The 27,523-nt window shown below is 41.4% G+C and overlaps 4 protein-coding genes across 9 annotated transcripts; 3 read left to right on the top strand and 1 right to left on the bottom strand.

The window, feature by feature from the left end:
* Nucleotides 1-337: 337 nt before the first annotated feature.
* LOC100136077 (prothrombin) lies at nucleotides 338-5,876 on the top strand. Its single transcript, NM_001124384.2, is given in 14 exon segments — nucleotides 338-477; nucleotides 647-807; nucleotides 993-1,017; nucleotides 1,337-1,408; nucleotides 2,284-2,389; nucleotides 2,483-2,616; nucleotides 2,796-3,104; nucleotides 3,238-3,348; nucleotides 3,455-3,581; nucleotides 4,506-4,673; nucleotides 4,839-5,012; nucleotides 5,124-5,302; nucleotides 5,474-5,544; nucleotides 5,646-5,876. Coding segments are annotated over 14 exon segments (1,869 nt in total). The 5' UTR covers nucleotides 338-401; the 3' UTR covers nucleotides 5,802-5,876.
* A 121-nt stretch (nucleotides 5,877-5,997) lies between these two features.
* On the top strand, nucleotides 5,998-13,513 carry LOC110506325 (rho GTPase-activating protein 1). The gene is made up of 13 exons (XM_021585874.3): nucleotides 5,998-6,304; nucleotides 7,686-7,883; nucleotides 8,914-9,009; nucleotides 9,110-9,197; nucleotides 9,363-9,494; nucleotides 9,756-9,842; nucleotides 9,931-10,029; nucleotides 10,179-10,286; nucleotides 10,410-10,486; nucleotides 10,707-10,784; nucleotides 10,920-11,048; nucleotides 11,215-11,318; nucleotides 11,601-13,513. Exons 2-13 carry the CDS (start codon nucleotides 7,745-7,747, stop codon nucleotides 11,769-11,771), a joined length of 1,308 nt encoding a protein of 435 aa, XP_021441549.1. The 5' UTR covers nucleotides 5,998-6,304; nucleotides 7,686-7,744; the 3' UTR covers nucleotides 11,772-13,513.
* On the bottom strand, nucleotides 11,977-23,949 carry LOC110506324 (autophagy-related protein 13). Of its 6 annotated transcripts, none has more exons than XM_021585870.3 (17): nucleotides 23,530-23,949; nucleotides 23,104-23,183; nucleotides 22,910-22,990; nucleotides 22,686-22,805; nucleotides 22,507-22,553; nucleotides 22,247-22,387; nucleotides 22,091-22,131; nucleotides 20,343-20,439; nucleotides 20,077-20,175; nucleotides 19,842-19,932; nucleotides 17,731-17,826; nucleotides 16,909-17,042; nucleotides 16,655-16,775; nucleotides 16,431-16,508; nucleotides 16,202-16,315; nucleotides 14,920-15,048; nucleotides 11,977-14,673 (listed from the first exon to the last, which is right to left on the bottom strand). In XM_021585870.3, exons 2-17 carry the CDS (start codon nucleotides 23,173-23,175, stop codon nucleotides 14,596-14,598), a joined length of 1,539 nt encoding a protein of 512 aa, XP_021441545.3. In that variant the 5' UTR covers nucleotides 23,176-23,183; nucleotides 23,530-23,949; the 3' UTR covers nucleotides 11,977-14,595. The 6 variants fall into 6 exon arrangements, with proteins under 6 accessions (XP_021441545.3, XP_021441544.3, XP_021441546.3 ...); XM_021585869.3 differs by having other exon boundaries at nucleotides 23,608-23,949; XM_021585871.3 differs by having other exon boundaries at nucleotides 23,490-23,734.
* On the top strand, nucleotides 23,927-27,075 carry LOC110506327 (putative nuclease HARBI1). Its single transcript, XM_021585876.3, has 3 exons — nucleotides 23,927-23,992; nucleotides 24,907-25,028; nucleotides 25,153-27,075. Exon 3 carries the CDS (start codon nucleotides 25,185-25,187, stop codon nucleotides 25,527-25,529), a length of 345 nt encoding a protein of 114 aa, XP_021441551.3. The 5' UTR covers nucleotides 23,927-23,992; nucleotides 24,907-25,028; nucleotides 25,153-25,184; the 3' UTR covers nucleotides 25,530-27,075.
* Nucleotides 27,076-27,523: the final 448 nt, after the last annotated feature.

The raw sequence follows: 27,523 nt of genomic DNA, 5'->3' as shown, positions 1-27,523 counted from the left end.
TGTTTTTGACATGGCCTTTGTCTTTATCATTTGATATTCCTCTTGTAATGACTTAATAGCAAACATTTTTTTTTTATAAAGTAATCCATGAGTAGGCCCTGACAGAAAATAAACCATGGAGAAAGCTATTCTTGACATAGTGTGGAAAGCGTATCCATGGCTATAGGTAATAGTTCAAACTAGTTCAAAACTAATGGAAATACTGAGTACAATTTTCTGTTGTTGACATGACCCAGGTGGGAGGCGCAGCCCCTAGTCTTAGTACAGTGGTTCAATATTAACCAGGTGGTTCAATGTAACAGAAAGTGGGGGGTTTCAATGAGTACTGGATTTTGAGGGGGTGAGAAGGTTTGGTGATGTCCTAGGTTTTGCAAGGAGTTCTGTCTTAACCATCCGCAACAATGGGTCGAATACCCGCAACTCTCATTTTCACTCTACTATTTTCTTCTACTCTTCAGATCACCCTTTGTGAAAATGGTGAGATACCAGTTATTTACCAGCCCTGAAAGCTTAAAAGCAAGCTTCAAAATATTGATATTCTGAAAATGTATACTCCTTAAATTGTTACTCCTTGATGTGAATTAGGCTATTTGTCAGTTATAATTTCACTAAACAATAGGTTGAGTTATCAAATATTTGTTTATAGTATTTCTTAACAGCAAGGAGGCCTCACAGGTTTTTATCCGTGCTAAACGGGCAAATTCCTTCCTTGAGGAGTTGAAACCTGGGAACTTGGAACGGGAGTGCATCGAGGAGATCTGTGACCATGAAGAAGCCCGTGAAGTCTTTGAAAAGCCTGACAAGACGGTGAGAATGTCTGGCTTGTTCGATTGAAGTATCATGCAAAGCACATTAATATTCACCTTGGTATACTGGTAACTAAATCATGAGCTTTCTGTTTACCTGGGTAACACTATGTTTATTTGTGTAATAAAGTATGATTATAGTATTTCTCCCCAAATAACTGTCTAAATTGATCTTTCTTAATTTAGAAAGCCTTTTGGACCACCTATTTGGGTAAGTATTTGTTTTTTATTCGTTATTACGTGTGTTTTCTATCAAAACCTTATCCATGGAATATGCAATCATCAGTCAGAACACCCAATGTAAATAGATGGTATTGAACCAGAACAAAGTGCAACTGAGATGTGAGTCGACTTGTTTGAGGAACAGGCTTTAGCCCCCGTGTCGGTGACCCCACACATTTTGCTCTTCCCACACATGATATGCTCTTTATGCTTAAAATACAAACATTAATATCGGCTTTGGCAATTATAAGCAAGTAGAGTCAAGTATTTCCTCATGTTTTCTAATTCTTGCTCTGTCTTCTTCACAGCTTGCAAAGGCACTTCACTGCTGAGAGCCAAGGACAGTATAAAAAAATTGAGAGGGTGTATTGATGCCAGTGGTAATAATTATGGCCTGATTACACTGCACATTTCAAATACAGTGACTTGCGAAAATATTCACCCCCTTTTGTATTTTTCCTATTTTGTTGCTTTACAATCTGGAATTAAAATAGATTTTTGGGGGGTTTGTATCATTTGATTTACACAACATTGCCTACCACTTTGAAGATACAAGAAATAAGACAAAAAAAACAACATTAGCATGCATAACTATTCACCCCCCAAAGTCAATACTTTGAAGACCCACCTCCACCAGACATAGCGTTTTCCTTGATGGTCAAAAAGCTCAATTTTAGTCATATCTGACCCGAGTACCTTCTTCCATATGTTTAGGGAGTCTCCCACATGCCTTTTGGTGAACACCAAACGTGTTTGCTTATTTTATTTTTTAAGAAAAGGCATTTTTTCTGGCCACTCTTCCGTAAAAGCCCAGCTCTGTGGAGTGTACGGCTTAAAGTGGTCCTATGGACAGACACTCCAATCTCCACTGTGGAGCTTTGCAGCTCCTTCACGGTTATCTTTGGTCTCTTTGTTGCCTCTCTGATAAATGCCCTCCTTGCCTATTTTTATTGTTATTTTTTTTCATTTCACTTCACCAATTTGGACTATTTAGTGTATGTCCATTACATTAAATAAAAATATAAATATATTTATGTTACAGGTTGTAATTCAACAAAATAGGTGAAAGGCCAAGGGGGATGAATAATTTTGCAAGCCACTGTACGTCAATGATTGATTGACTGAATGTTAATGTTTGTGTTGAAATCAGCTAAAAAGTGTGAGGAATCTACCAGGAAAATGTTATAATGTAAAGATCAATTTTTTGAGCAGGACATCCTGTTTCTCAAATATTATGTGGGCCTGCGTCTTACAGGAGAGTGCTCAGTGGGCAATGGTGTGAACTACAACGGTACCATCTCCACTACTTCCTCAGGAAAAACATGCCAGTACTGGCGCAGTAACTTCCCACACAGAATTACGTATGTATTATTGACCCCATAACATGAGGAACGTAATTTCAAAGTTGTTCCATTCATGATGTGTTGTTGCTGAGGGGTAACATCTCTTCTTAGGGAGTTCAATTCTTCGCTGGATGAGACCCTGTATGAGAACTATTGCAGGAACCCAGACAAAACTCCTGAAGGACCTTGGTGCTTCACTAGGGATCCCACAGTCAGGAGAGAGCAATGCACCGTCCCAAAATGTGGTATGATTTCACTACTTGCATAATAACCAACATTTGGTTACATGTTGTTGCTGAGCTAGGTGTACTTTTACACTGACAATCGGTGGTTTATATGCCTCCTTGTTCAACAACAAAGTGCAGAGCATGTTGCTTGTTGCAATATGTCTTAGTGGTCCTCTATTGTGATTGTTCCCTTACAGGTGAGCCTTGGGTACCCCCAAAAGTAGCTGCTACAGTGGATAGGAAAGCCAAGTACACTAAGAAGGACTGCCTGGCCAACAATGGCTTGGATTATACAGGTGATCTCTCAGTTACCATGAATGGCAAAACGTGTCTGCCTTGGGCCTCCCCAAAGGCATTGGCACTCAGCAAAGGAAAGAATTTCATCCCAGAGGTCAAACTTGTGACGAACCACTGTAGAAACCCTGACGGAGATATGGAGGGACCCTGGTGCTATGTGGACCAGCATGGAAATACCACTGTGGACTACTGTGACCTTGAGATGTGTGGTGAGCTGTTTCAACACTTTTTCTCGTTTTAAATGATTAACTTAAAATATTAGGACACTGGGGGGGGAAAGGATATCTGACAAGTATCATAAATGCTCTTTACTGTGAGTGCTGGACTGTTGTTCTCTTTCAGATGACCCAATAGATAACTATGAGGAGGCGGCTGGCGGAAGGGAAAGGACAACACTCTCTGGGCCCAGACAATCCTTCTTCAGCCCTCAGAGCTTTGGCAGTGGAGAGCTGGGTAAGTAGTATAATTTTGGTTAGGATTTATTTATTTATTTTTTACATAAAGTGTAAGGTACGGCAAACAGAGGAGTAAAGAGTCTATTTCATGACTTTGTTTTCAGTGTGCGGAGAGCGACCCATGTTTGAGAAGATAAGTAAGAAGGATGGTAGAGAGCAAGAACTGATTGACTCCTACCAAGGAGGCCGTATTGTTAAAGGGATTGACGCAGAAGTGGCCAGTGCACCATGGTAATGAAATTAATAGATATTCAAAACACCACATGTATTCTATTGCATTTACGTAGGACCGGCACTCAGGATCATGGTCGTCATGTTTGACCATATACACGGTGGGTGCGGGAAAGGAAGTTATCTGTGTGTCTGTCATTTAGAGGATGTGTTTTGGGGTTGTCGATGCATTGCCCAATTTAAAAGAATGGAGTGGCTACAGATCTGACTTTTCTGCACCTTTCTTCCAGACAGCCAAGGGCCCCCGAAGCTTTTGCACATGCAAGGTTCTCTACTTTGCACACAGTCTCTGTTCTACTCATAGACAACAGGGCTACTCTGGCGAATGGTGCCCGTTTTAATAAAGTTAGATCAAAGCTGAATCGATGTCTTCAAGATCACATAATGATGGTAGCCTATTCTACATAGCATAACCAAATATAATAGCACAGTAACGTTACTCTAAGACAAAAAAACACCACCTAATTTATTTTGATATTTTAGGATGATTGCGATCAAATTGTCTTTTTTTTCCTCATGTAGCCAAAACTCAAAAGCGCACCACTAGGCAAAATATGTGCTTTGATTGAAACACGACACAGGTTGGCTATACTACAGTTCGTTAACACCATCTGCTCTAAAATACACTCACTGTACATTAATTCAAAATAACACTGTAGGCTTCTTTGAAACGGTAGCCTAAAACTCAAGAAGATCTAAATGCTTATCCCCATGAATCTGATTGAGATCAAATGGTTGGTATGCAGATGCTGCATGGACGTTTCACCAGTAAAACCTGAATAATTATCATTTCACGATTGACCGTGAGAAATGCACAAGGCCGGAAAAGTCAGATCCGCAGCCTCGGCCTAAAAAGAAAGGCACAGATGTAATTTGGCAGAAGAAAATGATGATACCTGTTATTCATGGATGCTTTGATGGTAGGCAGGTGATGTTGTACAAGAAAAGCCCACAGGAGCTGCTGTGTGGGGCCAGTCTAATCAGTGATGAGTGGATCCTCACTGCAGCCCACTGCATCCTCTATCCACCATGGAACAAAAACTTCACCATTAATGACATCCTGGTCCGCCTTGGCAAACATAACAGAGCTAAGTGAGTGGCCATCTCCTATTTTCCCATTTTATCTTTATTAAACAAGCGACACGCATTGACTTTTGCACAGTTCAACAGTGAACTATGACATGCCATAAGACTTAAGACAAAACAATAATATAGCAAAATATTCTTGGCTCATACCGTATTTCAACCTAATCCCAGGTTTGAGAAGGGCACAGAGAAGATTGTGGCTATTGATGAGATAATTGTCCACCCCAAGTACAACTGGAAGGAGAACCTGAACCGGGACATTGCTCTGCTGCACATGAGGAGGCCCATTACTTTCACAGATGAGATTCATCCTGTCTGTCTACCAACCAAGCAGGTTGCTAAGACGTAAGAGAGTTTAACGTAGCTAGCAGTAATGATTAAATATGAATTATTAACATTTCTGAGCTTTTTCCCTTACTAGCAATGGTAGCATCTTTTTTTGATTTCTCCTTCAAGACTGATGTTTGCTGGCTATAAAGGCCGTGTGACAGGCTGGGGGAACCTATATGAGACATGGAGTTCCTCCCCCAAGTCTCTACCCACAGTTCTCCAGCAGATCCATCTACCCATCGTTGAACAGGATATCTGCAGAGACTCTACCTCTATCCGCATCACTGACAATATGTTCTGTGCTGGTGAGTAGCAGTTCTCAGCTCTTATCTCAGTGTGGTAATTGCTGTATATTGCAGCTCAAGTCCATCCAATATGTTAATCAAAAGTTAATTGGTGACTTGATAAACAATTTGGTGAATCACAGGTGTTACCATTAGTATGATGCTTCCTCACAATGCCAATGTACTTTTCAGGCTTCAAACCAGAGGAACAGAAAACTGGTGACGCTTGTGAAGGGGACAGCGGTGGTCCCTTTGTCATGAAGGTATACAACTAGAGAAACACAAACTTCACTCATTAAATGTCTTGCATATCCCCCACTTTATTTGATATACTCATGAGAATGACTTATATCCTCATTCACAGAGCCCAGATGACAACCGTTGGTACCAGATCGGCATTGTGTCCTGGGGAGAAGGATGTGACAGGGATGGGAAATATGGATTCTACACCCATCTTTTCCGTATGAGACGGTGGATGAAGAAAGTTATTGACAAAACAGGCGGCGATGACGATGATTGATTGTTATTTCTTCTCATTTTTCTCTACATGCAAAGGAAACTGATGTAATATTGGAAATAAACATGCGTTCCTGATCATGATCTTCTTGTTATTACTCGTAGACTCAGCAATAATACTTTTTACAGAAATTAATCAAAACTAAATTCAGATCTGAGACTGCCAATAGAATTCTGCATGTTGTTACACAAGGTTTTTCATACATTGTTTTGATACAGATCTAATGAAGTAAAAGCAAGCACCGCTGGAGAGCTATCAGACAGGAAGTTTGGAACCTGCTATCATTAATCAAAGCTAAGCCTAGTTCACACAGCACTTTGCCCCTGTCTCGTTTCGGAGTCAGAAAGAGTGGTGGCCTAGGCAAGGAGCTCTTCTCCACCCACGGAACGAAAACCGGATGTTTGTGACTTGTGAAGCAAGCAGCTGTCACTGACCTAGCTAACGTTGGTAGCCTAGCGAGATAACTTATAGCAAGCCTTTCAGCGGGGATCAATTTCGCTTTTACGGTAAATCCACCAATTTAATGATTTAGGTTTGAATGAATCAATGTATTTTGCGTGTTCTATAGCTAGCTAGGACATAAACGTGAGACGAGCTCATTTGGATTAGCCTCATATAACCGAGGATTAGCCTCGTTAGATAGTTAACGTTAGCCTAACCAGCCGAGGCGAATGGTAACGTACTGTACCGTGCTAGCTGACAAGCTGTTAGCTAAACTATTGTTAAGTAGCTAGCTAACCACCGTTAAACAGGTTAGCTGCTGCTGGTAGTTGACGCGTTAGCTAGCTAACGTTTGTTTTAATCTATCGATATTTGTAAAACATTAAGTAGCTAGGTTACCTACTACTGTAAAGTTACCGTCCGGCGTTAGCTAACGTTTTTTTTTATTTTTATGTATATATATATATATATATCTCGACATCGCAGCGTAATGGGGCATACGTTAAATAGTTAACTAGAGGAGTCGGGACAAATTGCAGCCTTGTTTTGGGTAACGTTAGCTGTTTCTCTAAGACACGAATCACCTTATTTCGGTAGCTAAACTATATGGCAGTTGCAGTGTTTCGCAATATACCATATTTTGGCTAGTTTATCTACTATAGATGTATACAATTATTGCACTTTGCCTGAATGCAGTTATCCTCACGTGGACTGCGCATACATGAATGTGTTTCTGACTCCAGTCGTGATATTTTAAAGAACCAACATGTCAGAGCATATTGCATCTCATAGCTGGGGAGGACTGTATTTGAGCCTTCCCACAAAACGAAGAACGGGTAACACAACAAGGCTGCTTCTTCAAACACAGCCCCTGTGGTGTTGTAAGATAAATTGGGTCATTTCATACGAAAATGTGTGTGTGTGTGAAATGTGTAGAACTTCCACAAACAAACCAGCCAATCAATTGTTGCTTCATTGCACAGACATCTCCTCAAATTATTACCAAATGCTAACCTGATTGCAGATGTGAATTAGGCCTTGTCTATTTTTCATTTAGGTTGGACTTTGAAAAGAGTGAAGGACAAGAGTTTATAGACCTATTTGTTTCTTCAGTCTATGTTTCATGCATTGTCCTTTCTGGCCCCATTGGAGTGGCTCATCTGCAGTTATGATGTATCAGTACAGCTTTAAAGTATTTTTTTGTTTGTGTGTCTAGGGTCCATTATAGCAGTGATAATTTACCACAAAGCACAATAGAAAAGACATCTTACATTTTTTTGCATCTGTGCCTGTTAAACAATTGTTAGCTGTTTTATTTGTCTAAGTTAAGCTATAGGGAAGGGACTCTGAGGAAGACGCAAAAAAAGATCCTGAAAGTGATCCCACTGCTGAGATAGCACCTTATCTATGGATGGATGTTGACGAACACACTTGTTTCTGTGACAGGAGGCTGGCTGAGCACCTGACCAGATTTTGTTCTGTGTGGAGTCTCATAGTTCACCACCATGTCTTCAGACCTTCTGGTTGACCTCAATGATGACCTTGGAGTAGATGATCCCCCCAGCAATGCCCTGGACCAGCTCAAACTGTCTCCAATGGGGGACAAGCTGTGGCCCCCAGATGACTCCAGTATGAGCAAGTCTGGTAAGAACCTAAAGGCTATTAGAAGGACAGCTGGACCTCTCTGTGCTGTCAGATGTGGACAGCTGGGTAACAATGAAAAAAATAAAAATAACTTGCTGAAATTTGAGAATTGCGTAAAAAAATTATATTGTTCTATAAGCCACCTAATCCCTTGAGTAAAACAAAATCGTGAGATCACTGTTTTAAAACGCCACATTCCTGGCAAAATGTTTGCCCTTGTAATATGATAATAATCAGCCTGTTGTAAGATCAGTTGAGTTTTTAGAAATGGAACGTTGTTGTAGGGCTATCACTGTTATTTCCCTAAAAATCGTGCAGTTTTATGTAAATCTGTCATCAGTCCAAGGGAAGAGTAAAAGAGAGCCTTATTCACAGCCCAATGCAGTGAGCCTTTTGTTACTCGTGTCATATTATTACAACTTGATTGCATATTGCCCTCTGATGCAGTGTGCGTACATTAGTTATGCATTCTATTTGTAGGCACAGTCAAATTTCTGGTTCATTTCTGTTTTCACAGCAGATCTCCAGCCCCTTGTCTGATTGGAGGATGAGGACTGTGCCATTATTTGTGACTAATAGATGCATCTACAGCACCATGATTTAGAGTTAGAATTATTCTCAGAATCGTTATTAATGAACGGACGATGAAAGAGAAGGGTACAAGGGTTCATCTTATGAGATATCAAACGAAGAGCACACTGTCTGACCACGCCTCGAGCAACTGCATGTTAGTGACTTACTCTGTGAAAAGGACTTTGGTTTACTAAGTACACAATGCAGTCGTGTGTGTGTGGGGTAGCCTGTAAAATGCAATGTTTCGACCAACTAATTATTTTGGTATGCATTGAGAAGAGGCTCAAAGTGTGTTCGCAAACTCATTCTAAGAGTGCCTGAGCAGTGAGCAAGTACTGTCTGTGACGGGGCAGAGCCGAAACATTGAGTTGTGAAATTCTGAGCACTCTGCCCTCGAAGATATGAGCTAGTGAGATACGCGTGACGTGGTTGAATGTTTCCCCTTTCCTGTCAACAGAGACGGACATATCCAAGCGGTTGGGGGAGGGGTCACACCTATCCTGGGACCACCCATACTATGATATTGCCAGGCATCAGATTGTCGAAGTAGCAGGTAAGAACTTTGTCTCTACATGTGTAGCTTATCTGACCTCGATTTCCTGTTCAGTCTTGAATCCAGTTGACACTGTTTCCTCTCTCACTCTGCTGTCAAGGTGATGATAACTTTGGCAGGAAGGTGATTGTCTTCAACGCCTGTCGGATGCCCCCCCACCACGAACTGGACCACCACAAGCTACTGATGTGGGTGTTGTTGTTTTGAGATTACTGAGACATTTTCATCCTGCCAAATGTCTAATAAATAGCTTCTTGTTGTGCTTTGATTCCCCCGCTGCTAGTCAAGTCGATAGTCGTTGTGTTTTCATAAGTGATGAGGATTGACTTCTCAACTATCATACTATTATCCAGGTACCTGAAGGCTACCCTAGACCAGTATGTTGAGAGCGACTACACCCTCATCTACTTCCATAATGGCCTCACCAGTGAGAACAAGCCATCTCTCAGCTGGCTGAGAGACGCCTACAGAGAATTTGACAGGAAGTGAGTCCCACCCTACCTCCAGCCAGACACTGGAGACCATAGTCGCAAAGCACATTTTGATCATTTTTTCACCTATGAATGATGATGCACTCCATTTCACTAGAGCTCTGAAAACTAAAGCCAAAGAGGAAGTGGACTTTGCCCTCACCCATATTTATGTCTATGAAAAGTACCATGTGCTTTATTTGTACTTATGGCTTGACTTCTCAAACAAGTGAACCGATTCAAGTTTACTTTTGCTGACTGCTCTGCTTTCTTCAGGTACAAGAAGAACATCAAGGCACTGTACATTGTCCACCCCACCATCTTCATCAAGACTCTTCTCATCCTCTTCAAGCCTCTCATCAGGTTAGCATTCTAGCACCAGGAGATGCTCTTTATTCCTTTCAACTGTAAAGTGTTTGCCATGTGTGATGGAGTCTCCTTTCTTGTCTAGCTTCAAGTTTGGACGAAAGATCAACTACATCAACTACCTGAGTGAACTGGAGGACGTTGTTAAGTGTGAGCAGCTAGTGATACCCACCCGGGTGCGAGAGTAAGAACATTTTTACACACGTTTCATGTAACTACTGTATCTCAACATTGCCAATGAATTGATCACGCTCGCGTAAAGGATGTCTATTTGTGATATCTGACTAGTTTGTTAAGTGCATTTACTTTGCTTTCTCACACCCAAACCATTAGCTATGATGAAAAAATCAGAGCCTCACTGAAACCATCAGTTCAGGCCCAGATGTCCCCCCCTCGCAGTCCACCACTACCCAATCAACAGTTTGGAGTCTCCTTGCCGATGTAGGTAGTTGGATGAGGGCTGTTTTTTATTTGACTCTACTTCCTCAATATCCGACCTTGACGTTACATACGTAAGATGTTTCAAAGATTTTCAGTTTTTTTTGTTGTTGTTGATTTGTCAAGGCTAAGAGCGAGAAGTTCTGACAACGAAGCAGTTCCATTGGTGATGCGAGACACTGTGGCCTTCTTAATGGAACAAGGTAAGCACCATTCTTGCATATTTTTACCAGTGGTCATTTTTCTTGATGATGGGTTAAACTTTTGAGTCTTTGTTCTGATCCGTTTTTTTTGGACGATTTCATGGATACTGGACATGGATTTAGTATTTGACTTGCAAAACAAGGATAATTCTGCTAATTGATTCTGTTTTACAAAAGGTTTTTGTTTTCATGGTTTCCCCCTTTTTCGGTCCTGTCTTAGGTCTTGAAATTGAGGGGATATTCCGGCGGTCAGCCAACGTGACGCTCGTCAAAGATGTTCAGCACAGATATAACTCGGGTGAAGCATTTGCACTCATTACTCTTAAACAAATGTCTAAAAATTCATGAAGTCCCTGGGTAGACCTCATTTATCTCTTTGGCTGTAGCTGTGGGATTTGTATGGCTCTGTGATTGTGTGTGTCTGTGGCTGCAGGTGAGGAGGTGAGTTTTTCCCAGATGGAGGACGTTCACCTGGCAGCTGTCATCCTCAAGACATTCCTCAGAGAACTACCAGAGCCCCTCCTCACATACCAGCTCTACAATGACATTGTCAACTTCCACAGTAAGTCTGGGGAACTCTCTCTTATCCTCCACACAGTAGATGGAGATCTATTTTTTATGTTTGTTGCTAAAGCTATCAATTTGTTTTTGTAGGTCATAATCCTGAGAGGATAGTTCTAAGTCATAGCCACGTAACGTTAAGGGTCTATTTTATGCTCATTCCTCAGATGTTGACAGCAGTGCCAAAGTGACTGCGATCCAGAACATGCTGGCAATGCTCCCCGAGGAGAACTATACCTCCCTGAAGTTCCTCATTGAGTTCCTGGTGCAGGTATGTTTGCTGTCGTATCATATCCCCAGCTGAATACTTATCAGAAGCTCGGGCATACATTCCTTGTTTTGTCTTTGGACGCCTGTTGTTCTATGGTTCTGTCTAAATAAGCATCATTCTGGGCATTTAGTACTGCCCGATGACACTGGCCCTTTAGTACTGCCCGGTGACACTGGCCCTTTAGTACTGCCCGGTGACACGGGCCCTTACCAGTTTGTGTAAATTAACCAGTGAGTCATTTTCTTATTGATATTCTACAAACATGCATGCTTGCCCATGTAGGTGTCCGCACAGAGTGAGATCAACAAGATGAACAACACCAACCTGGCAGTGGTGTTCGGACCCAACCTACTATGGGGACAAGACGCTGCCATGACACTCAGTGCCATCGGCCCCATCAATAACTTCACCAGAACTCTGTTGGACCAACACTACGAGGTCTTTTCCCCCTAAGACGTCTCCTGTACAGCTATCTCTAACCACGCCCCATTCATTCGGTGTTTAAATCCCCGTCTCTGTATTGGTCTAGTACAGTGTAACTGTGTCTCTCCCAGTGTCCCCTAGTAGTGTTGCCAAATGCATGTGTGTATTGTGACTGAGGACACAGAGAGAGGAAAAAGACAGGGGAGACGAACCATTGAAGATGCCAAAAGTCGGGTTAGAAGTCCGGTATGAAGAAGGCTTTAATGTCTCCGCCAGATATCTTATCACTCAGGAGAAGTTCAACACAGTGTACATGATTTGGTACTTTAAAACAATTGGAATAACCGAAACCAGTTCACATCTGTTCTGGTTTGAATCATATCAAATATTTATTTTGATGGTACAGATTTCAGAGAACATTTATGCAATGTTTTGTATCTGGGGAGCAAGATATATTTCATATTAATTTACTTGGTATGTCAAGTCCTATTTGCATTGGAACAAATCATTTTCGAATTTCATAAATGATCGGTCGCTGCAGTCAGTGAGCCAGTGTACTCAATTCTATCGGGAGTTTATATTTTGCCACAACTTGTTTAAGAATCATGGTTATGTGTAAAGCTACAGAGTATATAGCTAAATAAAACCATGTGTATTTACGTTTTTTTCGGGGGGGGGTCACATATCGCCTTACTTTTTAAATGTTTACTCATCTGACAAAACATACTGGTATCCCCTTTAAACATATCCAGCAAGCCTTTGTTCCTTTCTGCTGCATTACGTTTGATCATTTTGTACAGGTCAACTATAAAATAAACTATTCTTAATCATTTAACTTCTACATTTCATGTTAAGCCTGATTAGCTTTCTCAATGCAGGACAGTCTTTTCATGACACATATTCTACTTTCATTTGTGTTTTATTACTCTACTTACAGCAGTTATTCCTTGAACATCACCATCCCTCTGTAAAGACTGAAGGCTAATGTCATTGCTGGCAAAATATCTTTCTGTAGCCTTAAAGTCAGTAAGGGGTATTAGAAGGGCTTCTAATTATGGATAGACTGAAATGCTGTGTACTTACAGACCTGGGGGCTCTCAGGCTCTGCTGTATTTCATTTGTTTACTGTGAGGCGAGTTGTTTCTCTGCCTTATTTTGCTCATTTTATTGACGGTCGTTGCATTTTGTTCAATACTAAATTCAACTCAACCAAAGAATTATGGTTGCATTGGAGAACACTAAGATGGTTCCATTTAGATACTTTTTTTTACCTTAACATTTTTTCCATTTGCAATGGCCAAACTTTTGGGGGTACAGCTCCTGTGCTTTGTAATCCTGAATGACTTTGTAATGAACATATCCTGAACGAGAACCGTGCTAATGTTAAGACGGAATAAGTAAGAGTTCTGTTGTGCTTCGATGTTTTGTCTATTATTAAAATTAATTTGTTTACGGTGTATGAAAACTTCCTGGTCATGTCAATGAAACAATTGCATTGACATGCGGATCAGTGGCTTAGTAGAGCCTTTACAACCCCATTTTGCGTCTGTGTGCCTTAAGGAAACAAACAGGCGAGGAACCAACTCCAGTCATATCTCCTTAAAAAAATTGTGCCCGTTTGTCCCACCTTTATTGTACTGTTTATCTGTATTGTCAAATAATAGTATTTCCTGGTTGCTACAGTGAAAATGAAATTTCTCGTTGAGTATTTTACTGCAATCATTTTTTATATGTTGTGAATATAAAGTATAAATAAAAGGTGATGGTTAAAAGTGCCTTCATTTGATTTATTCAGATGTGTGGAGGAGCGTACTCACGTGACAAGTGTATTGATGCTCTATTGTATTTTAAAAGCTTCAAGAAGGACGACGAATACGATCCCTCGTGTTGTGCTGGTATAAATCACAAATGACCACAATCAGAAATATATAGGGCCTCTGGCTTATTCCTTTCCCATAATACAAAATAGGCCATTTGAGATCAAATGTATTACACATGACCATGCTACTGTATATTCAAGCGTTGGGGGAAATCAAGATGACTTAAGATTGATACATTGAAAGTGCAAATAATGTTTACCCTCTTTACAGATAGGGAAAAGGGAAGCTTGCTTTATATGGCGATTCAGAGGTGAGCAGTGACTGTACATCATTTGTAGTGACACACAGTGATGTATGGCCTAAAGTTGGTCATCTAGAGAAGGAAAGCAGAAGACAACTCTTCTCCCCATTTACAAAAAAACAACCACAGGAACTTCTCTTTCAACATACAGATTCAGCTACACAGCATGTTTTCCGTTTCTTGGATATAGATTCACTACTATTGATCAATTTCCATACATAGCTTCTTCCTATCTACTAAAACATGGCCACGCCTGGCTGCAAAGTTGCTATGAGCGTTCTCAGTGTCACACGGGACAGCAATAATCCAACGCCTCATGACCTTTAGACAACAGCTTTGATGAACTGAACGTCTTAATTATTACGTGTTAAGCTCTATAACAGCAAGGTGAGAGGGGATCTGGTATTTACATTACGACACAGTCTGCTCAACACTAAAGCAAATGTGTTGAGTTATGTTGCAGTTATTCACGTCAGAAAAGAAACGGTGCAACTTTTTTCTTTTTTAAAGATGTCTTCGGTTGTTGGGTACAGGCTCTCTTACTCTACAATACATCAACCAGTGAGGTTTGAAGAGAAACATTCTGATTACAAATCAATAAGGAATTTAAACTACGAGAAGAAAGAACAGGCATACACAGGCTGAATGCAAACAAGCTTGAAAGACAACAGGACCTTGCAGATGGACTAAATGGGATCATTTGTCATTGCAGACAGTGGATCCATTTCTATCCCTACTGCAATGTGTCCACAAATGCATCAAATTCATCAATGTTCTTCTCGTATACTGCCAGTTTTTCAGGAAGAGAGTCCTGTAGGGAAAATGAACAACATCATTACAAACATAGAATGACTAAGATATTGATTTATTAGACTAAAAAGCACCACAGAAAAGAGACATTCAAACACACAGTAAATAATATAATGGTAACTACTATGTTCCCCTTTCACTACTATCTGTAAGCCGTTTAAATTCCAACAGGACCACTTCATAGACAACACCCCCCAACCTGGCAACAAAACAGAAACCATCTCTCTTTGGGAGTCAGAGGTCTCACCAGGTCTTCTGCCATGGACTGAGAACTGACATCAATAGTGAGGCTGGTGAGCTGTGGGGGGTTCTGGAACTCTCTGTAGAATGTGCCAAGGTCCATGGGAAGGAGGTCATCCTTGGAGAACGCAGGCTTCTGAAGAACAGAGCACGCAGAACACAATCAGATGTGCAGGGCAACAACTGTCACAGCCCCTTCCTTAATAACAGACTTCTCCCTATGATTGTTTTGGTCAGCAGCACATATTATTCTCAGAGGTTCCGTTTTTTAAAACATTTTCTTCCCAGCAACATAGTCCTAATTCATTCTCAACTGTTAACCACAAGATAAGGGGTCCGAGGTCAGAGATTTGAAGTAAGAACGCTCATTCCCATAAGCTTCATTTTCTCGACATCAGAAGCGTTTATCTAAAATGTTCAAAGCTGACATCTCTCCCTCTGTTGCTTTAAAAAGCCAGCTCCTTTGATCGATTTTGGTTTTCATTAGGTCTTTGCTATGTGCTTTGTCGCATTCGCCTTTGATGTTTTGGATTTGAATTTCTCATGGTCACTCTACAGCCCAGATACAAGTCAGAAATAAAAACTGTCTGAAGCAGTTTGTTAATGTTGGTCTTTTGGGCAAGGGTTATTTCGGCTGTACATATGCACACAATAAAAATGTTCCTGAGGCAAGCCGATGTTTGGTAGCCGAAGTCTTCGCTCCTTCGCCGGTGACTGGTCAAGAGTAGGGATTCTTCAATGGAGTGCTTGATGTCGTTCAACGAGAGAGAGGACTCATTTTCATGCAAATTGTTTCAGTTGAGAAATACTGCACCACACATCTCAGTTAGTTGTAAAATTGCAAGACTACGACTGAAAACTTGTATACTGTAATCTTGAATACTGCTACGGCATCTAAAGAGGGACAAACAGTACCATTGCTGCTTTTTAAAATAATTTTTCAAGCCAAGGTCTTTAAAGGGAGGATGTGAGGCACAGACATTCACTTCGTCTAGCCGAGTTCTGCTAGGAGCAAATCGAACCTAGTATGCAGACACATTAATGACCACTGCTAAGTGACGTAAGTAGTGCTCTTTTCTATATGAAGAAAATTAACGTTTTCTTCCTCTGCAGATAACATCCACAATTGACAGACATAAACAGACATTTGTTTGTAGCAGCATTTGATACAACAAAGAAATGGGGTCAGATTGATTGAGTTACTATCTGTCCTTGACTAAAATGTAGTCTCTGTTCTCCTCTGGAAAACAAAACAGAGCAATCCGTGTTACCGAAGGCAGGGTACTTACAAAGTCCACCATTACAAAGTCGTCCTGTGCCGGGCCTCCACTCTCACCAGAGCCTTGGGAGTGCAAACTGCCCTGCAGGGGAGAGGACGTGGCTGAGGACTCCGGAGGCTGAACCTTGGATAAAGGAGAGGTAATATCATTACCACGTCTGCACTAAAATGACTCCTAACCAGATCCCAGAAAATAGTTACTTAAGGCTGACAATTATTTATGTGAATAATTGATTTACCATAGGGTCATTTTCCTCGAGGTCATATGCTCTGGGAGCAAACGCTGCAAATGGTAAGTCCAGGCTTGCCGTGGTTACCTGCAATGGACATAGATTAATACTGCAGTAATTACAAGGGTATAACACTCACTGGTAATATGTCCTTTACTCGTAAGAATGGGTACTTCCAGGAATAAATATCTAAGCTTTGTACTTAAACAAGGACATAAAAGGGCTGTCGCTACCTGTGTGCCTGGCTTGTTGACAAAGGCACCCACTTTCCTGGTGAAGGTGGTCTCCAGTACACCCCAGGGAGAGCCACTCTTCACCCCAACGCTCCTCGACGAGGTCTCTGCGTCCTCACCACTTTGAAAGATCACACGGCAAAGCTGTAACAAACAGGTTTCTCCCAAGCAAGCGTCACCTAAGGTGATCCTGAGTTCCACAGGGTGCTTCGCTTTGTCACACGGGGGGGGGGTCATGGCAGACTGGGGTTTACCTGCTGGAGGGCGTGGCGGGAACATGATCAGCAGGGGGGCATGAGGACACTCGTCGATGCTCTGCCTGGGCTCCATGACAAGGCTGCACAGGCACCTGCTGGGGTACGCCGCCCTCCTTCCCTGGAACTCCCATCTACATAGGACGTGTGAAAGGCCATAGTTGGCACTGGCTGAGTCATGTTGAAACACCAGTACAAAGCTTTGTTTCCCTCGTTGGCCCTCAAATCTATTCATTTAGAGCATCTTGACTGGCTGCGTCACCGCCTGGTATGGCAAAGTGCTTGGCATCCGACCGCAAGGCGTCATCCATGACCTCTATACCAGGCGGTGTCAGAGGAAGGCCCTACAAATGGTCAAAGACTCGAGCCACCCAAGTCATAGACTGTACCGATGCAACAAGTCTGGAACCAACAGGACCGTGAACCGCTTCGATCCCAAGCCATGAGACTGCTAAGTAGTTAGTTAAATAGGTACCTGGACTATCGGCACTGACCCTCTTTGCACTAACTTTGACTCATCACATACGCCGCTGCTACTGTTTGCTATTGATCCTGTTGCCAAGTCACTTTATTCTTAGTTATACAGTATGTACATATTTACCTCGTACCCCGGCACTGGTACCTCGTGTATATAACCAAGTCATCGTTACTCAATGTGTATTTATTATTACTTTTCTATAATTTTGCTATTTTTTCCCCCCTCTCTCTGCATTGTTGGGAAGGGCCGGTAAGTAAGTATTTCACTGTTAATATGCAACTATTGTTTCCAAAGCATGTGACAAATAAAATGTGATTTGACTAGCTCAACACCTGGGTGGTTACCTGGTGTGGGTTGGCAGCGTTTAAGGTGGAGGGGTGGCAGAAGTCAGCAGCTCCAACAAGCACAGGAGACTGATAAGAAAGACGAGAGCAGTAGAGCTGAGAGAGAGCGAGAGAGAGAGAAAGGGCGAGAAAGAGAGAGAGCGAGAAAGAGAGACAGAGAGAGACAGAGAAAGGGCGAGAAAGAGAGAGAAAGAGAGCGACAGAGACAGAAAGGGCGAGAGAGAGAGCGAGAAAGAGAGTGACAGAGACAGAGAGTGAGAAAGACAGCGAGAGAGAGCGAGAGAAACAGAGAGTGAGAGAGAGAGAGGAAGAGACAGCGAGAAAGAGCAAAAGAAAGAAAGAAAAGAGAGCGAGCTAAAACATGAATGAATCCACAGAGGAGAAATGGGCTGATGGGAGGCGGGCAGCAGGATTTAGAAACTATAGCATTACAGAGGACAGGGTAAACGTTTTAAGCACGGCTCTTCTAAACAGATTTGACTTACCCTGACAATGAACGTGATAATCTATTAAACATATTTATGTGATGACTAACTACTTGTTAAGGAATCCTCGTCAGCAAACCAATGTAACCATGTGGAAAGGATTAAGGTTAGGAATCCTAGGGCAGTCCGTAGATAATGTAGTCAATTACATAAGCACTTCCGCAGGTTATAAAATAGCTTTTTACCAAGACAAACATGATTATTCATGTTCTGAATCGTTCAGTGGAGTCTCTCTAACATATCGTTAACATTACATTACAAAATGTTGGATTTCTTAACATTATACATACGATAATACGCACAGAGCTCTGTTGACCTAGCGACGGAAGGTTTCTCGTAACAACTTTTGAGCATTTTACATTTTGTGGTCCTTGTCTTTCAAAGTTGTTTCCATGGGTGGCAAAAAGCACAATTAGCCCGACACGAGCTGAATTAAATCTAAAAGGCTTTGGGAAAAGAAAAGCTTGGAAAAACGCTCAGTGCCCCGTTGACATTTCAGAGATACACTTGTTTTTGTGAGAAATCTGCAAAAAAACAACAGGAATTTCAAATGAATATGAAAAGGGTATACTAAAATATGAAAATTCTACATGTCATGTCTCAAAATCGGTGTCCATCTTACATCTATATTGTTTTATGTCCTGCGGATTTGAAGAAAGATGAGTTCAATGGGAAAGTGAGCCTGCCAGGTAGCCACAGTAGCCTTATTTCTTGCACAAAACCCAGCATAGCTGACTCAATGCAATTGTCCTGATTTTTTTACCACTTTTTTGTGTTCTGGCCTCCATTGTTTTAGTCCATTCTACAAGGGTTAACAACACCGATAACTTTTGAACTGATTATTATAGAGAGATGAGGTCAGGACCATTGGTTTTATTAGAGGAGTATCTACACAACACACATATTATTTTACCCATTGGGTCAAAAGATGTGTTTTTGATTGGACACCCTAATGTAAGGGATAAAGAGATGTCCCATTTGATTGCTTCATTGATTTGCTTTTAAGCGTTCTATACTTCTATTACTTTTAAAGAGGTATCTGAAGACAGGCCAAATAGTCCTGGAACACCTCAGGCATTGTGAGTGAGTGAGATACATGCCCACACAGACAAGACTCACTTGGTGTGAGAAGGCCAGGCCCATCATGGGTCATTTCAGAGTTTCCATCACTGCAGGTTTAGGGGTCTTTAAATGTGCCTTATGTACAGTGAACACGCACTACACAGACAGCACAGAAAGAGGGAGAGAAAGGGGCTAAGAAATTAAAGCACCTATACGGAAAAACGGAGAGGACCCATTTGGTACGGGGGCTTGGTAATGTCTCCAACACAGTGCTTTCCCACTGCCAGAATTGTGACATGAGCTTTGGGTATGAGAATAGCAAACCACCAGATAGATACACAACTACACAACAGTTGGATGTATGGTCATCAATATAGGTCAAATGTTTGAATATGCATATCTATTTGAACGCGGTGCAGGGACAAAATAGCTTAAGAAAACACCTGACCCTTTTGGTAGTGAAGTCAGTCACAAATCTCACCGTGGACACCACATATGAAGTTACACGTTTGCGAAATTTGCACAGTTGCAAAGTTTGACTTTGCTAAGCAGTGACATACGTACTTGTGAGGGTGGAGAAGTGGAGAAGGACGTGGTGCACACTTCCTGAGAATCCTCCACCCCATTGTATGCTCCTTCATCTTCTCCGGGTGCTCTGGAGTATAGGGAAGGCAAACAAACATGACCGGGTCATTACACAATCCTTTATTTTAGAACTTCATTAAAGATGATCATAAATAATAGGCATGCACAAATCTGTATTGGGTCGGTATAGGTGTTTGGGCGCGGGCTAACCAACCTGTAGTTACATGGATGCATGTGTCCCACGTTGCCAAAGGGGCGCTCAACGAAGTGGTCAATGATTATGCCCATAATCGGAGCCGTCCTCTCAAACTGCCTGTGAGAATATGAATATAGAATTAGGAATAAATGTATAGATAAAACCAGTGGAGAATGAGGAGGATATGGAAGAAAATGAGAAAACAGAAGCAGATTTTACAGGCAGTGCATTTGAGACCGCTGAGTGAGCACATGCAGTGCTGTGAACAACTTCTGTTTCTGTACCTGGTGGACATGAAGGCCAGGTTTGTCCTGTAAGCACAAGATAAGGTGATGGTTCCAATAGGAGTTCCCACAACTCCTACACGCACTGTCTGGAACGCTGAAAAACAGCATTCAGAAACAACAAATATCAGAATCTTCACAGCCCTACACAACACTTCCAAAGACCCAAACGACCGACAAAATGTGTACAGTGCGTTCGGAAAGTATTCAGAGCCCTTGACTATTTCCACGTTATCATATGTTACAGCCTTATTCCAAAATGGATTAAATAATTGTTTTCCCCTCATCAATCTACACACAATACCCCATAATGACAAAGCAAAAACAGGTTTTTAGAAATCTTTGCAAATGTATGAAATAATAAATAACAGAAATACCTTATTTAGGTAAGTATTCAGACCCTATGCTATGAGACTTGAAATTGAACTCAGGTGCATCCTGTTTCCATTGATTATCCTTGAGATGTTTTGCCAACTTGTTTGGAGCCCACCGCTGGTAAATTCAATTGATTGGACATGATTTGGAAAGGCACACACCTGTCTATATAAGGTCCTACAGTTGACAGTGCATGTCAGAGCAAAAATCAAGCAATGAGGTCGAAGGAATTGTCCATAGAGCGCTGAGACAGGATTGTGTCGAGGGAAGGGTACCAAAGAATTTCTGCTACATTGAAGGTCACCAAGAACAGTGGCCTCCATCATTCTTAAATGAAAGAAGTTTGGAACGACCAAGACTCTTCCTAGAGCTGGCTGCCCGGCCAAACAGAGCAATCGGGGGAGAAAGGCTTTCGTCGGTGAGGTGACCAAGAACCCGATGGTCACTCTGACAGAGCTCCAGATTTCCTCTGTGAAGATGGGAGAACCTCCCAGAAGGACAACCATCTCTGCAGCATTCCACAAATCAGGCCTTTATGGTAGAGTGGCCAGACAGAAGTCACTCTTCAGTAAATGGCACATGACAGCCCTCTTGGAGTTACCAAAAGGCACCTAAAGGACAAGATTCTATGGTCTGATGAAACCAAGATTGAACTATTTGGCCTGAATGCCTACGGTGAAGCAGGGTGGTGGCAGCATCATGCTGTGGGATGTTTTTCAGCGGCAGGGACTGGGAGACAGAAACAGAGCAAAGTACAGAGAGATCCTTGATGAAAACATCCTCCAGTGCATACAGGACCTCAGACTGGGGTGAAGGTTCACTTTCCAACAGGACAACGACCCTAAGCACACAGGAAAGACAAGGTAGGAGTGGCTTCGGAACAAGTCTCTGAATTTCCTTGAGTGGCCGAGCCAGAGCCCAGACTTGAACCTGATCGAATATCTCTGGAGAGACCTGAAAATAGCTGTGCAGCGACGCTCCCAATCCAACTTGACAGAGCTTGAGAGGATCTGCAGAGAAGAATGGGGGAACCTCCCCAAATATAGGTGTGCCAAGCTTGTAGCGTCATACCCAAGAAGACTCAAGGCTGTAATCGTTGCCAAAGGTGCTTCAACAAAGTACTGAGTAAATGGTCTGAATACTTATGTAAATGTGATATTTCAGTTTTTTTTTTATACATTTGCAAAAAATCCTAAAAACCTATTTTTGCTTTGTCATTATGGGGTATTGTGTGTAGATTGATGAGGGGGGGGGGGGGGGGGGGCAATGTAATCAATTTTATAATAAGGCTGTAACATAACAAAATGTGGAAAAAGTCCAGGGGTCTGAATACTTTCCGAACGCACTGTAGATAATATAACAGGCATGGTTACCTTCTCCCAATCCTGTAAGTTGAACCTCTCCAAAATATATCCTGCAAAAGAATGTATCTATTAGTCAGACTGTTTACTAACACGATATACATCATCATTAGCAATACTGGTCAAAATAATGATAACACATATCTGTATACCATAAAACAAACAAACCTGTACAGTATGACATAGTCGTGCCCTTGCTTTCGTGAGAGTTTGTAGGCTGGGGTTACCCTTGTGATAGCCAGTAGTGACTTGAGCAGTAATGACATGCGGTTATAGACAGTGTAGGACACTTTAATATCTTTGTCACACCTGCAAAAAAAAGAATCATACATTTTACAATGAGTGTTACGGTCCATGAAATGTAAAAAGCAACTACAAAACCTGGGGCACAAAAATAAGAAAATGCTAAACTTATCCTCATTACTTACTTCTCGTTCATTTCGAGACACCATGTCTCCAATTCCATCGAGTCTCCCTGGAAAATATGACAAAGACATGATGTTTTTCTAACCTTTACAGTGACTTGGACTTATTGACAAACAAATGCCCAATGATCCAGACCACTGGTCTCAAGAACTGTCTGTGACACCAGTCTGTGCTATCTTACCTCTGAGGTTTTGAGGGAGATCTCAACACACATGGACCGTTCGATGCCAGGAAGCTGCCCGGCCAGAGCTTTCTTTGACTCATGTGTAACTTCTGGGATATCTTTGATTGCCAGGTTGAACTGGTGAAAATAATTTAGTTTAATGAGACTTGAATCTACAACTCTTTCAGGGAAAAAAAATGGCACCGGTAAATTAATAAGAACAAGAATAAATTGTGACATACCCAATCAGAGCCAGTAGGTGAAGACAAGGAGCGTGTGCATACTTTTTCCCCAAGTCGAGCTTGGACTATCACCTGTACTGTCTGATGACAAATTAGGAAATGATCAACCTCAGTGAATTAATCAACTCAGGAATACTATAGAAAGTGCTTGATAATCTAATTGTGGCAATATTGTGCATAATTAAAGACAGTACCTTCAAAGCGAAAAACTTTATGAACTTGTCCAAGTCTTTTTTATCCTGAGGACTTAGATCACTGTCCATCATGGAATGCCCTTGTAATGTAAAAACACATTCTGGTGAGCAAGGACAGCCACATTAATCTAACTGTTGGCAGGCTATATCAATTGCGTGTCAGTCAAAACCATGCTAGATTTTGTCTAGCCCCATTCTATAGTCATCTTAGCTAAGAACTCCAGTGTGTCCACATTAAGCTTGTGTGTGTTGACAAAAAACAGCGAGCTAACTTCGACTCTAGCTAGGTAATACTTGACTAAAACATATTGGCTGTCAATGACAAGAAAATATTCTAGATTGGTGGTAGCTATCTAGATAATTAATTTGATAGCATGGCTAATTACCGCGTTTAGCAACATAGCTAGCTAGCTAGCATGCACGTACTTAGCTCATCACATCAGAAATTCACATGTAATTTCAATGTTGCGCTGATAGCGTACTGAAAAACGTAGTTCTGGTTACCTATATGTCTAAATGTTATATATTCTTATATTGGCTAAGTTACACCGTCGCATTATGTTATTTGGACACCAGCCTTGACCACCTGGCCCATTTCTTGTTTATTTTCTTTGAGGGTATGACGTGTCTCGAAAGAGTTGTATTTTGAGAAGCACTTTCATCTCCAACGCTGTGGTCTATAAAATGTGCAAAATCCCATCTATCGTCATTTCAGTGTTTTAATATCAATAAAAACACAGTACAAGTTGTTTTGAAAACAATAATTACGTTAATTTGTTTGTTTTAAACTCGAAACTGCGTCTCACATATTTTTGCTAGATATCAGAAAAGTGACATGCGCAGTGTACTTTGCGCAGAAGAGTCACAACGACAATAACAACAAACGCCGGTAGGTTCAAATTCGACGTGTTTTTCAAATATTTTTTTATAATGAATGATATTTATAGTTCGTATTATTCTAAGTTAGCACCATCTTGGGTGACTCTGCTTCACTGTTCCCAACTAAATGTCTGATAAGGAAATTGCTAGGCTAGCCGCAAGCCTTAATGCTAGCTAGCAATACAACAAAGAACACCGATCATCTTTATATCAAGTAGAGACTATCTCCGACTTATCTAACTGGACATTTGGTTAGAGATTAAGCATATCAGACCAAAACATAATATTGAAAGAAACAGACCATGCTGAAAACACAAGGCTCTGTTTTGATGCATTCAAAAATGGGGCATTCCCCCTACAGAATATACATAACGAAATGGCTACACAAATAGCCATTCTGGATTGTGACCTGCTGCTCCATGGTCGTGGACATACATTTCTCGACAGGTTTGATATAGAGACTGTTTCAGATTAGTTCCTATTAACAACATTTGGATTCCCTCGATATTTCATCTACTACCCGGTGGATCTACATCGTGACACTTTATCACGATGTACGCAACGGTCTCGAGCAATCAGCCCAGAAGTTCAGATTCTTGCTGCTTTAGGATTCTATACCTCAGGATACTTCCAGACGAGGATGGGAGATGCCATTGGCATTAGCCAGGCTTCCATGAGTCGCTGTGTGACAAATGCAACCAAGGCACTGGTTGAGAAAGCTCCAGAGTGCATAGGATTCATGAGAGAGGAAGCCACAAAACAGCAATCCAAAGAGGAGTTTTTCAGGGTAGCAGGAATACCTAACGTCATGGGGGTTGTAGACTGTGCCCATATAGCCATTAAGGCACCCAATGCAGATGATTCTTCATATGTCAATAAGAAAGGCTTCCATTCAATAAACTGTCAACTTGTGTGTGATGCCAGGGGACTTTTGCTCAGTGCAGAGACTAACTGGCCTGGCAGCTTACAGGATAACTGCATATTTCAACAGTCTTCAGTGTACAAGGAATTGGAAGAGCAGGAAATTCACAAAGGCTGGTTATTAGGTAATATAGCTGATAATCTTCCATTTTAAACTTTCATTGTTAAACACTTTAAAAAAAAGTATTGTCTTGCTCTTCAAGCTTCCCTCTTTCATAATGTCTAACCTAGCCATGCCTTTTCTTGTAGGAGACTGCCACTATCCTTTAAAGAAATGGCTGATGACACCTGTCCAGTACCCAGAAACTTCAGCAGACTTTCGATACAACCTGGCTCATACTGCCACTCATGACATTGTGGACCGCACGTTCAGGGCCATTCAAACCCGTTTCCGTTGCCTGGATGGGTCCAAAGGCTACCTTCAGTACTCACCTGAGAAGTGCTCTCGCATCATTCTGGCCTGCTGCGTCTTGCACAACATGTCATTGCAATCAGGCTTGGATGCCTGGACGTTTGAGAGGACTGATATACCAGACCAGTCAGACGACGGCAGTCGAAAGCCAGAGGCTGTGGACTCGGAGGCAGTCCGAATCCTCCAGGAGCTCATTCTTAGTCACTTCAGCTAGGTCTGCATGCTCAGAATCAACAGGGAAAACACTATGTTCCACAGAGACACTGCCAGCAATAGAGAAGTGGTTGACACCAGATTCTGTATAAGCAGAAAGAAAGATGATTTTGTGATAATATAGGTTTTAGTAGGTGTAGATGTACAGTTTCAGAAAGTATTCATACCCCTTGGCTAATTCCACATTTTGTTGTTGGATTCATTATTTTTCTCACCCATCTACACACAATACCCGCTAATGGCAAAGTGAAAACATGTTTGCAAATTTATTGATAATTAAATGTGTATCCTAAAAAACTCTGTAGTCCTTTCTGATGACAAGCATACCCATAACATGATGCAGCCAACACCATGCTTGAAAATATGGTGGTACTCAGTGATGTGTTGTGTTGGATTTGTATGTATATGTAAAATGTATGTATATGTAGCAGAAAAGCTGTAAAAAAAACTTTGAAATATATATTTCTCCTCCAAAGAGGGGTGGTGGTGGAGGGGTTAATACTTTTTTTCTCAACATGCTCACAACATGCAATTGGATCCAAATGATAAACATTTGGATACAGGGAAAAAAATGGTGCAAGTCAAATTCTACTCAAATACTGTATTTGGCGGGTTGTGAGCATGTTGAGAGATGTGTCCGTTCTTAGGGCTTGATTCAATAAGATTTTTTTTAAAGTGCATGTTTTGGATTATTTGTATTCTGTACAGGCTTCCTTCTTTTCATTCTGTCATTTAGCTTAGTAACTACAATGTGTTCGATCCATCCTCAGTTTTCTCCTATCACAGCCATTAAACTCTTAAAGTCACCAGTCTCACGGTGAAATCCCTGAGCGGTTTCCTTCCGATCCAGTAAACTGAGTTAGGAAGGACACCTGTATCTTTTTTTAAATTTAACTTTTATTTAACTAGGCAAGTCAGTTAAGAACACTGAGCTCAGCACGCACTGAGCCCCAATTGCGCGCCGCCCCAATAGGACTCCCAATAACGTCCGGTTGTGATACAGTCTGGGATCAAACCAGGGTCTGTAGTGATGCCTCTAGCACTGAGATGCAGTGCCTTAGACCGCTGCACCACTCAGGAGTGACTGGGTGTATTGATACACCATCCAAAGTGTAATTAAAAACTTCACCATGCTCAAAGGGATATTCAATGTCTGCTTTTTATTTTATTTTTATCCATCTACCAAAAGGTGCCTCTTTGCGAGGCATTGGAAAACCTCCCTGGTCTTTATGGTTGAATCTGTTTGGAATTCACTGCTCAACTGAGGGACCGTACATATAATTGTATGTGTGGGGTAAAGAGATTAAGTGGTCATTCAAAAATCATATTAACCACTATTATTGCACACAGAGTGAATCCAGCAGCTTATTATGTGGCTTGTTAAGCAAATGTTTACTCCTGAACTTATTTAGGCTTGCCATAACAAACGGGTTGAATACTTATTGACTCAAGACATTTCAGCTTTTCATTTTTAATTAATTTGTAAAAAAGAGGGCAGGGTGTGGTGTACAAGATGTATATGCTCCAATAAATACATGTGTAAATGACTGGTTCATTTATTTTAATCATTATACGCATAACTATGCACAACTATTTTTTTTGAAACGATACAGTTTAAAGTTCATTCCAAAAACTCTTTGATAGAAAGTTAATTTGCCATATCAAAGGTTTGTTTGAGTTAACGGTGAAAAGGCCAAGCTGTCTCCATCGCACAGCATGCTTGGCTATCAACAGCAATGAATCAAATCAATTTAATGAGACTTGGAAGGGGCGCACCCTTACAGATTGTTTCATTTTGAAAAGGGAAATGAAGGCAATGGATGGACTGGACTGTGAGCTGAAAACCTGAGCAAATATTGAGGAAATATTTAAAATACCTGAGTGCTCATGGTCTGCTTTGTTTGAACCTCACCCCTGTGTGTTAGATACATCACCAAGCGGTTCAAAAGGGTAAAGACTGCATCTAATTTTACTGTCCCTTATGCAAGTTGTCAC

The sequence above is a fragment of the Oncorhynchus mykiss genome, chromosome 26 (genome assembly GCF_057628025.1).
Source record: "Oncorhynchus mykiss isolate SJ-2025 chromosome 26, ASM5762802v1, whole genome shotgun sequence".
Classification (NCBI taxonomy): Eukaryota; Metazoa; Chordata; class Actinopteri; order Salmoniformes; family Salmonidae; genus Oncorhynchus; species Oncorhynchus mykiss.
Note: the sequence above shows the minus strand (reverse complement) of the source record. Positions and strands in the feature narration are given on the sequence as shown.

Bases quoted from the DNA above. Each gene is read 5' to 3' on its own strand.
- LOC110506325 (XM_021585874.3), top strand. From the start codon at position 7,745: ATGTCTTCAGACCTTCTGGTTGACCTCAATGATGACCTTGGAGTAGAT. The intron at 10,287-10,409 runs GTAGGTAGTTGG...TGATTTGTCAAG, and splicing joins TTTGGAGTCTCCTTGCCGAT to GCTAAGAGCGAGAAGTTCTG. The intron at 11,049-11,214 runs GTAAGTCTGGGG...CTCATTCCTCAG, and splicing joins TGACATTGTCAACTTCCACA to ATGTTGACAGCAGTGCCAAA.
- LOC110506324 (XM_021585870.3), bottom strand. From the start codon at position 23,175: ATGATGGACAGTGATCTAAGTCCTCAGGATAAAAAAGACTTGGACAAG. The intron at 20,176-20,342 runs GTACAGAAACAG...ATATTCTCACAG, and splicing joins CTGGCCTTCATGTCCACCAG to GCAGTTTGAGAGGACGGCTC. The intron at 16,509-16,654 runs GTAGCGACAGCC...TGTCCATTGCAG, and splicing joins TCAACAAGCCAGGCACACAG to GTAACCACGGCAAGCCTGGA.
- LOC110506327 (XM_021585876.3), top strand. From the start codon at position 25,185: ATGACACCTGTCCAGTACCCAGAAACTTCAGCAGACTTTCGATACAAC.